Genomic DNA, 17,725 nt, shown 5'->3' on the forward strand with positions numbered 1-17,725 from the left:
ATAGAATTAAAATTCTTATTAGAACAGTAGAAGCTTTATGGGAATTTAATATTGCATTAAAAGTATTTATGCAAATATGAAGCTACCAAAAAGCATGTCACACTAGCAAAATCATAAATAGCTTTTATATTTCTTATTAATAATGCAAAAATTCAGAGAATACCTTCTGTGTTTTTTAAGCCATAATTTTTCCATGTAGGATATACTATCTTCTTTAAATTCAATGTTAAGTGGTTCTCTCCAAATTTTCAAATTGGTTTGTACTTCACATTCTTCCAAAGAGTCTGTAACAATAAACATGACATACATACTCAGTGTAACCTACTCTACAAATTATCATAACTTCTCTCAAGATACAGAACTTACCAAATATTCTCTGATATTTATTTATAATCAATAGTTCTAGGTTTAAATAATGCAAAAGTGTTCAATATTGATGACTTATTAAATGACTGTATAGACAGTTTTCTTCAATAATCCCTTGAAATAAAAGAACCTGATGATTCACAAAGTTTTTAAAAGCAACTAATTCATTTAGATGCTAAAAATAAATGCAAATAGATTCATTATATATTCTATAAACACACACAAACATGGAGGTATGTATTATAGCCACTGACAATATTTACACATTATGGGAAACAGAAAATAAATAACTCAGAATGGCACCTGGAGGAAACAACTGTCTTTGTGAATTTATAGCTACATGGCTATTTACTTCCAGATGCTTAAGATGTTTCTGAAGTACTACCAAATTAAAACTGCTATTCAGGGATGTTTAAAACTGACGAAGATTTCTGGGAAAGAAATAACTACAGAACTTGGAAATTCAAAGTATAATTACTAAGCTAAATGGTGAAGAAACATATGAAAAAATACTCAGTGTCATTTATAATGAGTTACACAAATTAGACATACCATGTCATCTCCCTCAGACCAACAAAACTTTTAAAATCTGACTATTTAAGTGTTGGTGATAATAGGAAGCAACCAAACATTTTATACACTGCAGCTGAGAGTGTAAACTGCTACAAACACTTAGGTAAGTAATTGGTTTTCTCTAGTGTAGTTGAAGCCATGCACACCCAATGACCCAGCGACACGCCCAGGAATAGACATCCTAGAAATGCACATGCATGTGTTCCAGGAGACCTGACTACACAATGGAATATCCACAATAGCATCATTCATAATGGCAAAAATGAGAGCCAACTCAAACACCCATCCACATTCAAAAAGGTAAACAGTGCTGTATTCATATACCAGAGGAATATTAAGCAGTGAAAATGAATGAAATACAATTATGCACATATGGATGGATAAATAGCAGTAAATAATATTCAGTGAAATAAACAAGTTGCAAAAGAATTCATATACTAGCTTTCCACTTACCTAATATTCCAATACATGCAAATTTAATATTGTGTTGTTTACACACAGGCAATAAACTGCAAGAAAATCAAGGGAGTGGAAAACTACAACTCAGGCTACTGATAATCACTTAGAGAGAAAGGAAGAGGGGAGAGAACAGGTGCTTACTGTTTTGTTTTTCTTTATAAGCTATATAAATTTTATAAATGTTCCTTTGCATCTACTTAATATCTTAGGAAAAGGAAAATTCTTACAAATACATACATATAATACACACAGATAATCACACATACAATACTGTGGGGCGAATAAAAATCACATATTATGTCAACAAAGGTCCTCATCTTAATGATTTCTCCACAGCAACCACACTGTTGACCTCACTTCTTGATAATAAAACACTGTCTTCCATTGGTTTTAATGATAATGCCTTTACAAATTTTCTACCTATCTCTATGCCAATCTATATCTTCTCTACAAGTTTGTCTTCTCTACATCTGAAGATGCAGTTCCTTTCTAGACTATTATGCTAAAATATTGCCCTTTGCTATCTAAGGTTCAGCCACACCCACTGATCTTCAGGCCTATTAACACTATATGCTTCCTTCCATCATAGGGTGTTTGCACATGCTACTCTCTGTCCCCATTCTCCAACTTACGCTATAGACTCAACTCAAATCTTGGTTTCTTAGAAATCCTTTTTCTAATTGTCTGCATCTCAGAGTCCTGACAACAACAACAAAAACTTAAAGGGGTAATTTAAAGAAGGTCAAATGAAGAGACTAACTAATAATCACTTGTTACAGCTAAGGGGTCCTGGCTGGTGTGGCTCAGTGGATTGAGTGCCTTCCTACAAACCAAAGTTTGATTCCCAGTCAGGGCACATGCCTGGGTCATGGGACAAGTCCCCAGTCGGGGGTGCATGAGGGGCAACCACACATTAATATTCCTCACTCTCTCTTTCTCCCTCCCTAACCCTCCCTCTAAAAATAAATAAATTAATTTTAAAAAAGAGAAAAAAAGAAAGAGTGGAAAGCTAGGTTTGAGGGGACTAAGTAAGAGAACTGTTGTAGAAAGTCATTGAAAGTAATGGCTGTGGAAGAGAGTTTATCTGAGTGATCCTAATAACGTGGATAGAGAATGAAGTCACTGCAAAATCTCAGCATATCAACAAGGAAAAGGAGAGTAAATGCCTCTACCTCCTTTTTCTCACCCTTCAGTGTTTTGTTAGTGTCTCAGATTGGCCAAACCCAACTAGAAACCAGAGAACAAAGCAGCTCAGGTGATGTAAAATCTAGAGTTTAACCTTCTGGTCACAGAGGAAGGCAGAAATGGAAGATAATGGATCTGGAAAGGGTCTACTTATTTCAAATCTAAATAATCATCTCTCTCTCTCTATCTATCTATCTATCTCTCTCTCTCGAAAAAAAAGGAAAGAAAAGAAAAAATTCATGTCTGAAGGACAGGGAAAACACAAGGTTCTATAGGCACTTTGTATCATGGGAAGTGTTCAATTTCCAATTCAGTGATACTCCCAAGTGAAACCTAAATTACAATGTTAGATACTGGTAGTACACAGCATATAAGGCTTCAAAAAAGAAAGAGGAGGAAAAAACAATTACTCATCATAAACCATAGCTGCTTTGGTCGGAATTTTGAAGCTGGTTATGAAGCCCAAGTTGATTTGATTACCATAGCCTCCTTCTTTCTCCACTCACTCCATGTTCACCTTACTGTCTGCCAACACCTTTACCTGGAGGATTGACTCAAAGCTTCAGGCCCAAAGGATCCAAAACCATACAAGCCCTCTCTTCATTGGGTTGCCACATTTGCACAATGAACACTATCACTGATTACAGATTATTACATGTGTTATTGAATGATTTCCATATGAAGTCTATCTTTTCTTCATCATGTTGTAACATCACAATGGTTCTTTGGGTCTTAAGCTCAACCAGCATAGTTGTACAACGCCCCTTGCTATTGATGCTGAGACTCAAAATGCCCATGGGTAATCTCAGCCACTTGTTTAATGAAAGCATGGCTGGAGTTTCATATAACATATAGCACCCTATAGAAAAAGCACCCGGCTTCATAGGACAGTTGTTTCTGTGCTGAGACCCATACTGGACCTTCAGCAGGGCATCCCAGAACACTATCAAGAAAACTGCTTCTGGAAACACTACACATGGTAAGATCAGCAAATTCCAGGGCTAGGAGCTAATTGCTATATCTATTTCATAATAAACTGAGTGTTTTGGTTTGAGACAAATGTGTGAGATACCACAGTGACAAATAAGGCTTCTGTTGGCAGGCATCCTACAGGCAGGGAAGGCAAATCCATATCTAAAATATGTACATTTTCTCATGTGGACAAATCACAGCCCCATCCATTGTAGACAAGGTGAAATAAAATCATCCTGTACCAGATGCTGCCTATTCACCAAATCTCCTTAGCACCTTGCCATCAACATAACGTGCAAACATCATCGTTTTTGCAACAGAAGACCATCGAGGTCCTTCAGGAGCGCTAGTATAGGTCTGGAGTGAAAGTGTGAAGGTGTACTGTTATCCCTGCCACATGAACTCAAATTATTTCTCATTATCTTTATTAATAGAAATAGGAAAGAATACGTTTCATAGGTCAAAGATCAGCAAACTACAGCCTACAGACCAAATATGATCCACTAATTGCTTTGCATGGCCTTTGAGCTAAGAGTGGCTTTTATGTTTTAATGGTTGGAAAAAAAACAAAGAATAATAACATATTGTGATTTGTAAACATTGTATGAAATTCAAATGTTGGTGTCCATAAACAGGGATTTAATGGAACATAGCCACTCTCATTTGTTTATGTATTGTCTTCGTCTGCTTTCGCGCAGCAATGGCAGAATTGTGAGCTTCTGAATGGCCCTCAAAGGCTAAACTATTTATCATCTGTCCCTTTACAGAAAACACTTACCAGCCCTTACCCCTATACTGGGTCAATAGCTGCCCACTCAACCACAGAGAACATGTTGATTTTCACTGCATCCAGAAAAGCAACTGTGATAGGCATCATCCTTATCTAATCAAGTTTGCTAAAACCCATGGTCATTCTCCAAAACCATTCATTGGCTTTTGCACCACAGAGGAAAGTTAAATAGAAATATAATGAAAAGAAGTTTTCCTGAATCTTTCAAGTCCTTTATGTTGGCATTAATCTCTGTAATCCCAAGAAATGTTTTGTTGCTCCTGGAATGCTATTTTAGCATGGAAGTTGATAGGGGAAGAAGAGAGTTCTAGGGTCTTCTACTCATATAATACCATAACAACCTTTATGCTACAGGTCAAGTTACCAGTATAGGGATTCTGCATGTTATTAATCATATCTATTGCCAATACATATTCAGGACTTGGAAAATAACCACATAATCATCTCACAGTACCAATACAACCACTATGAGACAGAATCCAGACAAGACTTTATCTATCACTTCACTTCCTTAAGTCCTTAAGACTGATGATTGGTGGCCTATGCTGGTACTTAAGGTCTTTAGGGATAAGTATAAGTTCGGAGTCAGAATCTAATAACCCGTCTGAAGGTGTACTGCATTTCCTCATTGCATGCTTATCCTGGAAAATACCCATAAATTCTACAGTGAAGGCTTGAAGGATACTTAGTGTACCCCTATAACCACAATACAATAGCAGGTAAAAGGACTCTCCCTCTATCTCATTTAAGAGAATACACATATGTGGATTGGCTTAGGTCTGGGAACTTCATAAAAACTCCAAATCTCCAATATAGTGGCTCCAGTTGGTTCCCTGCCATTAGATAGAAATTCGCTACTTACACAGGTAAAACAGAAGACTCTATAGCTTTTTTTATTCTTGGGTACCCTAATTAGCATCACAGATCTCTATGAATTGAATGAAGCAATCTATTTACTGCTCATCCCTGATATTAATTTTGATAATTTTTCTACCACAACTTTGATGAGTATGTGCCGACACCTGGCCTCTACTCTTCCAGGTTGCCACAATTCCTTTGAAATCAAGCAGTTCAACTCCATTAAAGCATCTCCATCCACAATTATCTTCCACCACAACAAACCTTTTTACAGGAGTCCAATGCTCAACCCCTTGGTGATGAGAGGGTCCTCTGGGCCCTCTTAGAGGCAGAGTTAAAGATGACTGAGGAGGCTGCACACTATCCATTCCAACCTTCCCACCTATCTCTCAGTGCCTTCAACATTCTTTCTCAACAAAGTATCAGGGAACTTGCAGCATCTCTCTGTCATTAACTGCAAAATCAAGTCCACGCTAAAATTAACCAACCTAGCAAATGGTTAATGCCATTGCTAAAGTGCTTGAGCACGTTAAAGCCCATATCTTGTATGAGTACATCTATATTGATAAATCCAACCTGAAGTATTCTTATTTGTTATTTTCCTTAATCTAACACTCCTAAAAATCTCTTCCTCTGCCTTCTTCACAGACTTATGTGATACAAATTGACAAGATACTGCAACTTCTTCAGTGGATGGTAATTTTCACTTGGTGCAGGCTTTGGCGCTTCTCCAGCTTATGTGGGTCATTTGATTGATTTTGTCACCTCTACCTGACTACAAGTTCCAGAATAGATTGTGACTGCTTTTGCACATCACTTTCCCACAGAGCATATAATGTGTACTCATTATCTGTTGAAAGAATACATTATTTGTTGAAAGAATTGATTACAAGAAAGGGATCCTTTATAACCCTAATGTTTAAAATACTACTTATACCTAAATAATAGCAAATAATAAGAACAAAATCTATTTACCAAAAAATTAAAATAGCCAATTATATTTCACAAGTAAACAGAAAAATTCAGCTAAATGATAAACATTTAATGTTCATCAAATTAGCTAAAGTTAAGGGACTAGAAAATATGGAGAAATAAGTCATCTCACATTGGTAATACACATAAAAGTAACAGTAGTTTTTTTACAAGACAATTTGATTATATTCATCAAAATTTCATAAAATAAATCAACACTGATACAACAGTTCTACATTTAGAAATGTATTTTAAGGCAATTATACAAATACATAAATAGCTAAGATGGTCATCATAACTTTTGTTATAACAGTGAGAATTAGGAACAATATCCACCAGTAAAGGCCTGATTAAGTAAATCATGGCATACGGAATACTAAGCAACAGTTATAAATAATGATGTATTTAATATAGGCATTTATATCAAAAGGTGTCTACAACACAATCTAAGTAAAAAGTTAACAAATAGCATATATAGTGTTACCTCACGTATTCTCCTGTGTGTGTAACCGTGTCTGTCAAAAAATATTTACCAACATGTTAACACTGGCTACCACCATATTGTAAGATTAGGTTATTTATATTTTCTTCTTGGTAACTTTTTTGTTATAATCAAGTCATTAAAAATAATCATGATATTGATTTTATAATTTAGTTATTTTTACTGTAAGAGACAATATTTTTAAGTAGTTTCTCTACAATGAGATATCACTTTAAACCTGTCAAAATGGCTATCATCAGAAAATCCACAAACAACAGGTTGTGGTAAGAATGCGGAGAAAAGGAACCCTCATGCACTGTTGGTGGGAATGCAGGCTGATGTAGCCACAATGAAAACAGCGTGGAGAATGATCAAAAAATTAAAAATGGAACTACCTAATGACCTAGTGATTCTATTTCTGGGTACATACCTGAATAAAACCAACACACTAATTCAAAAGAGTATATTCACCCTTATGTTCATTGCAGTGTAATTTACAATAGCCAAGATATGAAAGCAACCCAAGTGTTCATCGATAGATGATTGGATAAAAAATTGTGCTACACATATGTATAATGAAATATTACTTGGTCATAAAAAAAGAATGAAATCTTACCATTTGCATAAATGGATCTAGAGAGTATTATAGTAAGTGAAATAAATGAATCAGAGAAAGACAAATACTGTATGATTTCTCACAAAATTGAAACAGACTCACACACACAGAGGACAGACTGATAGTTGCCAGAGGGGAGCAGGGTTGGAGAACTGAATGGAAAAGGTGATGGAATTAAGAGAATAAACTGGTAGTTACAAAATAGTCATGGGAATATAAAATACAACACAACAAATATAGTCAATAATATTGTAATAACTATGTGTGGTGCCATGTGGGTGCTGGAAATATCAGAGGGAACACTTTGCAAAGTATATGCTTTTTCTATGCTGTACACCTGAAATTAATACTAATTAATACTGAACATAAAATGTAACTGAAAAATAATTTTTTTAATTTAAGTGATTTTTGGACTTCCCTGACCTAATCTGATTTATCAAGTCAGTCCTTTTTTTGCTTTAAATCCTATGTCTTTCAAGTAGACAATCAAAAAGATATTTCCATGAAAGACTTAGTCTCTTTCAAAGTAGAAAAGTAAAAAGTACATCAAAGTATGAAAGTTAAAATAAAAAGTACATAAAAACATAGTCAATCAATATTATATTGAGGCACATAATAAAGAAAGTATACAAATAGAATCTTAGAAATATGAACAAAATTAATGCATCAGAAAAATGTAAGAAAAAATATTTCAAGGAGAGAAATATATTTAGTAAAAATCCAGTTCTAATGGGAAGATGGTATATGATACCTTGATGTTAGAAATTGTGCTGAGTTATAAAGGAGGAATAATAAGGAGGGTCCCCACTGAAAAATGATAAAATAAAAATAATAAAGTTGGATGCTGTCAACTAAGATACATTATTGAAATTTATTATCTAACACTTTATTTTTAATGAAAAGCAACTGGAAGTCCTTACAAGATTCTGAGTAATAAAATTAATAAATCAAATACTTTTACAAGTATGATATTCCTCAAGAGATACTGAGAAACTCAAAGCAAAGATACTGTACACTTCAGTCATCCAGTTCTTCAGCGTCTAGGAAATAGGTGTGAAAATCATCAAAGAAAAATAAATACAGGAAGTATTTCTTGGAAAACAGAAGACAAATCAATTCTCCCCTGAAGTTCATGGCAGCATTTGAAACATATTTTTCAAGACACATATAAAAAAATTATTTCCTTCCCTACCTCACAGGCCCTCCTGTTTCATGTGTTGTAATTACAATCCCATAAAGAAATAGTTTTCCTGACAAAAACCTTCTGCTAGGAGAAGGGGAGCTGAAAGAAACCAATTCTCTATTCATCTGAGAGCCTGAATTTACATAGGAAACAAGCACAAACATCCCCAGTTCCCAATGCAGGGTTTCTACAAATATAAACCACTCTATAAACCACTAGCCAGTGGTCATACAGTGAATATTATTTTGAGAAGTTATATCAAACTGCTATCCCAATGTTAATAGTTTTGAACATCGCATTTATATTCATGGGGAACGGAGATAAGTAAGTTCAGCTTTATTTTACAACATTTATTTTATAGAAATAGCGATACCTGGTTTTGCTGCAGGTGAGTTCTGCTTCTCATTTTTAGAATGATGTCCAGTTCTCCATTCCTTTAAACCTCCCTGAAAGGACTGGGCAGAAGCTTCTTCGTCGAATGACCCTTCACGCAGGGGCCTATCTCTTGGGTTTGTACGTTCTCCTTTTTGTGTTATTGAAACGTCCATCTAAACCAATTAAAAATGTATCTAAGTATGCTTTTCTAAATATTCTGTATCTTAAAATGCAGGTAGCATTAATTGTGAGGCATTAGAAATCACACATTTTTTAAACTCAAAATAGAGTGTTTTAAAGTTGTGCTTCTTTACATGCTTTACTCATTTCTTTAAAGCTGTGTATCAGCAATCATAAACGGTCTCTTCAGAAGGTATTAAAACTGGAGCCTACAGAAGTGAGGATTTATCATTATGCCATTCACTGGTGTTCTCCCTGGAAAGTGACAAGAGCCTTGGGTGTGACCCTCCTACTTCTCCAATCTCCTGCTCCTGCAAGCTCCTCAGAGCAGAAAGAGCCGTTTTATACCATGTCAGTCTGATCATGTCAGGCCTCTGCTCAAAACCTTCCAATGACTCTCTATGAAGCCCCCAGGTCCTACTAGGACTTACACGGGGCTTCACAACCTCATACTCCTTGCCTTCTACTTCATTTCCTTCTTTTCTCCCCTTCACTCACCCTGCTCCAGACAAACTTAAATTCTTGTGGTTCTGGGAACCCACACTGTACACTGCTGCCATAGGGCCTTGCACTAGCTGTACCCAAAGCCTGGAAGGAATGAACCTTCTCTGTATCTCCACACGGCCATTCCAAGAATTTCCTTGTCTCCACTGAGATGTCACCTACTCAGAAGGTAAGCGATGACCCAGCTAGTGACCTTAAGAATATAGACTCTTCCCCCACACACACTCTTCATAATCCCTTATCTGCTTTATTTTTCTCGAAATAACAACTCGGTGTGAATTTCTCTACATGTTTATTTGTTTACTGTATCCCTCTCCCCATTGGAATGTAAAAAAAATCAGGGCATTTTCCCCTCAGTGCCCAGAGCTATGCGTGGCACAAAGGGGTGCTCATAATGTTAGTTGAACAAATGAATAAATAAACGCATATGAAACAATGCCTGCTTCTTAGCATAATGATGGGGAAAGGATGAATTCAGTACAAAATATAGACCCACTGTGAACACACAAAAGAAAAGACAGGTAGGATTTGGCAATTATTCACCGAATCACAGAAAACATCCAAGTTAGGAAACTAAAGAAAGATAAATTCCACACCAATGTGGAATTATCAAATGTGGATTACCTATACTGATATCCAAGTGCTAAACTCCACTGTATATCTTCTAGATACAAGAGTAGAATATTTTATGTTTATGTTCAGTCCTTAATTGAAAGGTAAACATGTAGATTGTTAGAGTACAATTGAGAGAAGATCATTAAATAAGTGTATAAAAATTTTAATATAAAGAAAAAGGGTCTGAGAACCTGCCAGATACCATGCTAGTTGTTGGCCACAGAAACACGGGTTAGTAAGGCCACAACAGAAACAGGTGCACGGAGCAGGTATTGAACTCAGATGAATAAGAACTCTATGGGCAGACAGTGGCAGGGGCAGGACACCAGAGAGGGAGTGATACATAGATTAAGACAGGGAGTCAAAAAGCACAAGCACATGAAAACATAAGTAGTTTATACTGTTATAGTGAAAAGTGGGATATGAAAAAATATAAAGAGCAGAAAGACAAACAGGGGAAGATCTTGAAGAATCCTGCCTGCCACACAGAGTAAGTTAGGCTTAAACTTATTGGGAACACAAAACCACTGAAGAATTCCACGGAATTTTGTGGGAAAGAGAGAAATCGGGGAATAGTGAGTATGGATGCAAGGAAACCAACGGAAATGTTTCAGCCATTTGGAAATATCAACATTACACATGCATAATGCCCTTCACTTAGTAATTTCAGGAATTTATTATGTAAATATACATATTTATGACAAACATTTTTCCAAATTATTCTTTATTCTACAGTTTGTACTGGCAAAAACTGAAACAGTGTAAATGCTTATCCATGGAAATCAGATTTTTAAAAGTCCAAAAAATGAAGTCTTTAATAGCCACTATATAGAATGAGGTTTTAGAATGTCCTTTTAAAGATATCAAAATATTTTGATAGGTTTAGAAGGCATGTTTGAAGAGCAATATGCAAAGCATAGTGATATTTATTGGTTTCAATAATTACATACAAAATTGGAAACATTATTGATTTTAGAAGGGGAGAGAATGAAATGAAATTTACACTCTATAAACCTTTTTTTACTTTAAAACCTAACTTCAGTATTTGGGATAACAATAAGAATAGAAATGGCCAAACATTAAAGAGAGTTTTTAGATGGTAGACTGCACGGGACACCATAACTGAGTGGGTGTGCAGAGGCGGAAGAAAAAGGACTACAGAGAACAACTGTTCTTGTCAGCCTGGGAAGCTGGAAGATAGGCTGATGCCAACAGGAATATCTATAGGTTGTGGAGGAGAAATAGTGAACTTGGTTTGAAAATACTGAGTTTTAGAAGTATGTTGGAAGGTAATTACGGGTATCCGGTAAGTAACGTGTGAGTGTATGCATGTACATGCATGTATACTGCACTAAGGAAGAAGCATTGAAAACTCAGTGTTTAGTATAAAATGGTTTAAGTGTGCAGTCATTCCAGGAGCTCTGCGGGGCAGCTCCTTTCCAATCAATAAATCACTGACATAAGATGTTTGCATTTTATAGCTCTGCCTTTGGATTACTTGCCTTCCACATAGTGGTGGCAGGATAGGAAAAAGCCAGTGGATTGTGCTTTGGCTCTTAATTGTTTCAGCCCAGAACTGTCATGTCACTTGCACTCAGCACCCAACATGACCCTGCCCAATTCTGAAAGGGCTGGAAAATGTGAAGAAGCAGTACTGTACAACATTACCCCTATGGGTCAAATGATATCCTTCCCTGCAAGATATGTTTATCCCACTTTTTATATGTATATACATATACATACCTATGCATATGTATAAATATGTGTGTGCACATATACACATATATGCATATATACAGACATGCATGTGTGTGTGTGTGGGTATACGGGGGACCCAAAAATGGAATTTATTTATAAAAAATTATGTATTTATTCTTACATGTTTAAACTTCAGCCACCTTCAAAGTGGTCTTCATTTGATACAGTACACCCATCAAGACATTTTTTCACACTGCTCAAAACAGTTTTGAGCCCATCTATTTTGATGCCAGTACTTCTGCCATTTTTTTGTTTCACCTCTTCCACATTGGCAAAATGTTTCCATTTGAGGATTTTTTTTTCATCCAGGGAAACAGACAAGCAAAAAAAGTCATTTGGTGTGAAATGGAGTGAGTGGAGAGGATGGGTCATGGGGTTGTGCTGTTTTTGGTCAAAAACTGAGGAAAACTCAGCACGGTGTAGGCAGGTACACCCATAAATCAGCCTTCAATAAATGGGCAAACACATTGAAAGAGTCTTCAAAAAAACTCCCTGAAACCAAACGCAGCTTCTCACAACACTACCAGCTAGTACACTGATACATATGGGTTCCCAGAACACTTCACTTGGCAGGAAGCCTATACTACAAGGGGCACCCCCTCCAGAAGATAATTCTGGATATGTGTGTTTTACACACATATCCCCACTTTCAGGAAGAAGAAACAGAGGATCAAAATGACTAAGCAAATAGCTAGAAGTTATGAAAGCTATAGGAAAATGAGGGCCAGTATTTCAAAGCTCTCTCATTAACTGCACCCTTTTCAGAGAATGTCCAGTGGCCTGAATCCATAAGCAAAGTCCTAAGACAGATATTAGGCATTAGCTCCATTTTGACCCTTCCAGGCTTTGGAATTGCTAGGTAGGCTAATTAAAAATGGGATTCCTGGGCTGGAACCCACATGTGAAAAAAATCAAAATTTGAGCGGCAAACCAGGAATACACAGCCACTCCTTCTGATGCTCATTACAGTTGGAGAACCACCGCTCTTCAACACAGAAAAGTACCACACACACAGGTGAGGGGACATCTGTTCAGTGCATGCGCTACAGACAGGTGCGCACCTGTGAGTCAATAGCAGGGACTCCCAACCAAGAATACTCACCAGAATCACTGAGCAGGTGTTAAACCCTCACATCTGGACCCGACCCACAGAGGTACTAAATTCATTTCTGTGTGTTTCTCTAACATTTCTCTAGTTGATTAAATATATACTCCTAGATGAAACCACTGATTAAAGGCTCTTAAGACAAGGGGTGGAGGTTCTATACATCAGTTACTTATGTGGGCAAGAGAAAACATTTATTGTAGGGATTAGAAGTCTAGGCAAAGCAATAAACTTTATAGCTTTTCAGTAGGGCTACTTACTTAACCTCCACTGTCCCTATCAGTTAAGTGAAGTAATAATAATGCAAAACATATGGTTATTGTGATTACTGAGTAAGATAAGGCAGATAAAAAATTAAGCATAATGCCTAGTATCAGGTATTTAACAAATTTTAGTTGTTGATTTACCACTATTATTACCTATAGCATAAAGTAGATAAAATGACAGGCATGAAGGAACAATCTTAAACCACAGTCTTTGAGTAGCAGTTAAAAGCAAGTAATTTGAAATCAGAAAATCTGGATTCAACTATAAATTCCACTATCAATAATTCCTTGGGTGCTTTACAAAAATTGATTTTTGCCATTATTTTATCATCTAGAATAAAGAGTTAAGAAAGAACAAGAGTAGATATTACAGGTGAAATATTTAGGACAGTGTCTGGCACACTGTCAGTCTTCAATATATCATTATTATAACCAAGAGGTTTTGACTTGTTCAGCGATTCCTCACAAACACCCATGGCGGGTCTATTAGAACATGAAATCCATTGAAATATGCCAACTTTCCTGGACAATTCAAGCATAGTTCCTCTGGTGAAAAGAGGTCCCACTAACATAGAGCATTTTTTTTTAATATTCTATGAGCATGGAACTCAACAGACTGATGAAGTTCAAGCCTCACTCGGTCACCAAGTAACAAGCTGTGTGACTTTGGGCAGGTTATACACTATTTCTGAACTGCAATGAAAAGGTGAGTGACACCTAAAAGAATAAAGATTACTACATAGATCAAAATCTGAGGAAGTTTGCTTTTTGCTAAAAAATCAATATAACAAGTCTATTATAAAAATATGGACATGAGCTGGTGAAAACTTATCTCATACATTGTGGGATCAGTAATCAATCTCAATAACCACCAACATTTGTCATAAATCCAATTTTAAACAACTGGGAGATTTACTGTCACCAAAACATTTGGCAAGATTTTGTATTTTTAGCCTGTCTGAAGTTCTGATTAATATAAAATCATTATATTGCACTGTGTTATCTACTTTTATGTTCCTCAAATACTCATTTATTTCCTGACATGGTGGAAATGCCCAGAAAGCCACATGGGCAAAAGATCATTCATCAAAAATTCAGTGTTCAGTGGAATCAAAGCAATCTCTTAAAGGGATCTTTATAGTCAACAGGTTTTTGATTAATAAAAAACAAATTCATATTCAACAACAATGTGATAAAATAATCTGCAAAATTCTGCATCTCCAGTTAAGTATATGCATGACAATCTCCATGACCATATATGACAGAAAATGTCTATTATATTTCCTTCTGCTTACCTCAGAGATACTCCCCTGCAGAAGAGGTGATTGAGGTTTATGCTGGATTTTACTGGCCTCTTTTGTAGAATGATTTTCTCTTTTGGGTTCATTGGGATTAATTTCCTTTATAAACTGATGGGCAACATCCAATACATTGGTTAATATTTGAGATTTTGCCTGTTAAAAATGAAACAAAACATGACTTAAAAGCCTAATATATAAGCCTCAGTAACTTAGATACAAAAAATAATACTTTTATTATTCTATGAATACTAAATTCAATGTTTTATTTAATATTTAAAAATACAAATTGGCATTTACACCAGCCAATATAATAGTAAAAGCTGCCAATCTTTTGAGGGGCTAGTTTAGACTCATACTATTTTAACTGTCTTAAAAACATGTTATTTAATCCTAAAGTCAACTGTATAGTGTATCTATTTTTACCTCTGTTTCAGGGTAAAGAAACAAAAGCTCTGAGTGTTTTACTAATCTGTCCTTGGTAACATAATGAGTGGGTGGCAGAGCTGGGAAGTGACCCCAGGAGTATATAATTCTGACTCATAGCCTTCCCACTACGTCAACCCCAAACAAATAGATGTTATTTTATGCACACCACGGCCAAAGAACTAAATATAGCTAATCTAGTAGAAGTCTGAATAAGCAGTGGTAAGTATTCCTTGGTGATAAAAACATATTTAGAACATATTAACTATCTAAAAAGTGGAGATCAGGAAGTGTGTCTACCTGTAGCTCCCCAGTGCACGCCAAGTTTCTCCACATGCCGTGCCTTTGCTGAGTTTCAGTTATCAGGAAGGCCCTCATCCTCCACTGTCTTCTTTGCCTGGCAGACTTCCCCTTCTCTTCCTGGCCTTGTCCCAAGTTACTGTCATGCCTAGGAACCTTTGCCTGTCTTCCTTTCCCAGCCTGTGAGGCACCCACTCTCTGTAACCTCTTCAATCCTGGGTAGATCTCTACCAACATGTACAGTACTGATTTTATATCATCTTTTGGTATCTAACTATTCTGTGATAGCACATAAGCTCACATAAGAAAATATGTCTTCTTAAATCTTGGAATAGCTACCATCATGCCTGGGAAATAACACGTGGTAAAAATAGGATGTGTGGGGGGGGAGGGAGCAGAAGGATTCCAGAAGTAAAATGAATGATTGAGAAATGTAATTCAAAAAACCTTTACACATGCCTTCTTCTAAGTGGCTGAAAAGGAATAGGCAAATCTCAGGAAGGCCCTATTCTCTGAGGAGTCTCCTATAAGAGCTACTCTGGTCTGCACAAGGACACTGCAGGACTGTGGATGCCATCTGAGCTTCAACCAAATGATTTCCGGGGGAAGATGTAGGTCCTTCAGTGGCGCTCTCAGAGCCTCATGTTATGAACAAAAGTAGCAGGTCTTACTTCCTAGCAAATATCCTCAAAATGGAGGAAATCTCCAGCAAGGATCAGCAAGAATCCTTTTGTACTTTTCAATGAAAATATTCCTATTTTTAAATTTTCACCTAGTTATCTATTTAAATAGCTAATATTACATGGAAACTTTCCAGCATGGCCTTTTTTAAATTTGTTAAGATTCAACCCAATTCTGAAATAAATTTGTAAATGTCAAATTAACTAGTGTTACTTCACACTGAATCAGTAAGTTATATACAAAAAAATGGCTAATGTGACCCATGCACATATATTGCTGTGTACATTCAGACCTGTGGTATCTGCTCCAGATCTCCACTGGTCAACTAAAAGTCCATTTAGACCTATGTGGCCCTTTTTTTTTTACAAAGAAATTCATAATTATAGCCCATTATTGTGCATATTCACTATACTGTGTGTTAGATCTCTATGGCTTGTTTACTACTCATTATACTTAACACTGTGGAACTGTACACTAAAAAATGATTAAGATGGGAACACTTATGTTATTTGGATTTTACCACAATTTTAAAATAATGAGCACATAGCAATGAGAGGTGCATTTTATTATTTATAGATTGGAGCTATACACAGTTGGTTTAACAAGAAAAAATGAAAAGAAGGTGAGAGAAAAGAAAAGAAAAGAAAAAAATTTATGCCTATGGTAGTGCTTTATTCTCCCAGAAATACCTATATTTTTAGTAAATATTTTTTAAACAGAATAGTCCAGTCTAAGCCTGATTTTTAAATTTCAGGAAATAAAGGTCTGTTGATTTCAAAAGTAGTTAAAATATCCAGTTTTCATTTTATCAAATGTTAAAATAAAAAATGATACTAATTTTATATAAAATTATGATAGAATTATCATTCAGGTATGTATATTTATTTACATACAAAAGAAAGATTATTCCTGTCCTAAAATGAATCTTCCTATCAATGTTACAACAATTTTTATGATATTTCAAGGGAGCATTTTAAAAGAATATGAAATGGCCAAAAATGATTTTATTCTTACATTGCTTACTACTAAAAAATATATACCCATCATGGATAATTGATAAAATGGAATGCTGTTATCTGGATATCTTAACATTATGTTAATTCAGGATAAATAAATTTTCTCCTGAAAATCATATATTTAAATATTACTTTCCTTGTTTTTTTAAGATTTTATTTATTTATTTTTAGAGAGGGAAACATTAATGTGCAGTTGCTGGGGGTCATGGCCTGCAACCCAGGCATGTACCCTGACTGGGAATTGAACCTGCAATACTTTGGTTCACAGCCAACACTCAATCCACTGAGCTACACCAGCCAGGGCACTTTCCTTGGTTTTAAAAGTGTATATGTTGACTTTATTTTTCATTTTCTTAAAATAGTCATTTCAGGAGAGAGAGCAGACACTTTGATTCCCCACTACTTAGAAAAGAAAACCCGAGCTCACAAAGCTCAGGTCAAAGCCAATGGACACAAAATGCCAGGGCTTGATTTAGAAGCAAGGTTTTTCTTCTTCTAACCTAATCCTTTCCCCTCCTGAATTATGGTAACACAGAAAATGTGCTTTACTTCTGATTTCTTGAATCTAAGGTAAATTTTTCAAATTTTTAAAAAGATTTTATTTATTTACTTTTAGAGAGGGAAGGGAAGGAGAAAGAGAGAGAGAGAGAAACATCAATGTGTGGTTGCTGGGGGCCGTGGCCTGCAACCTAGGCATGTGCCCTGACTGAGAATTGAACCTACGATGCTTTGGTTCGCGGCCCACT

The 17,725-nt window shown here is 35.9% G+C and overlaps 1 protein-coding gene across 1 annotated transcript in view; it reads right to left on the reverse strand.

Annotated features, from left to right (window-relative positions):
* The window catches only part of ZBBX (zinc finger B-box domain containing), a 106,844-nt gene that overhangs the window by 45,865 nt on the left and 43,254 nt on the right, over nucleotides 1–17,725 (reverse strand). Inside the window, 3 exon segments of the mRNA XM_028504917.2 lie at nucleotides 164–284; nucleotides 8,829–9,003; nucleotides 14,554–14,712. Coding sequence (XP_028360718.2) covers nucleotides 164–284; nucleotides 8,829–9,003; nucleotides 14,554–14,712 — 455 coding nt within the window.

This window comes from Phyllostomus discolor, chromosome 2 (assembly GCF_004126475.2).
Source record: "Phyllostomus discolor isolate MPI-MPIP mPhyDis1 chromosome 2, mPhyDis1.pri.v3, whole genome shotgun sequence".
NCBI classification, from domain to species: Eukaryota; Metazoa; Chordata; class Mammalia; order Chiroptera; family Phyllostomidae; genus Phyllostomus; species Phyllostomus discolor.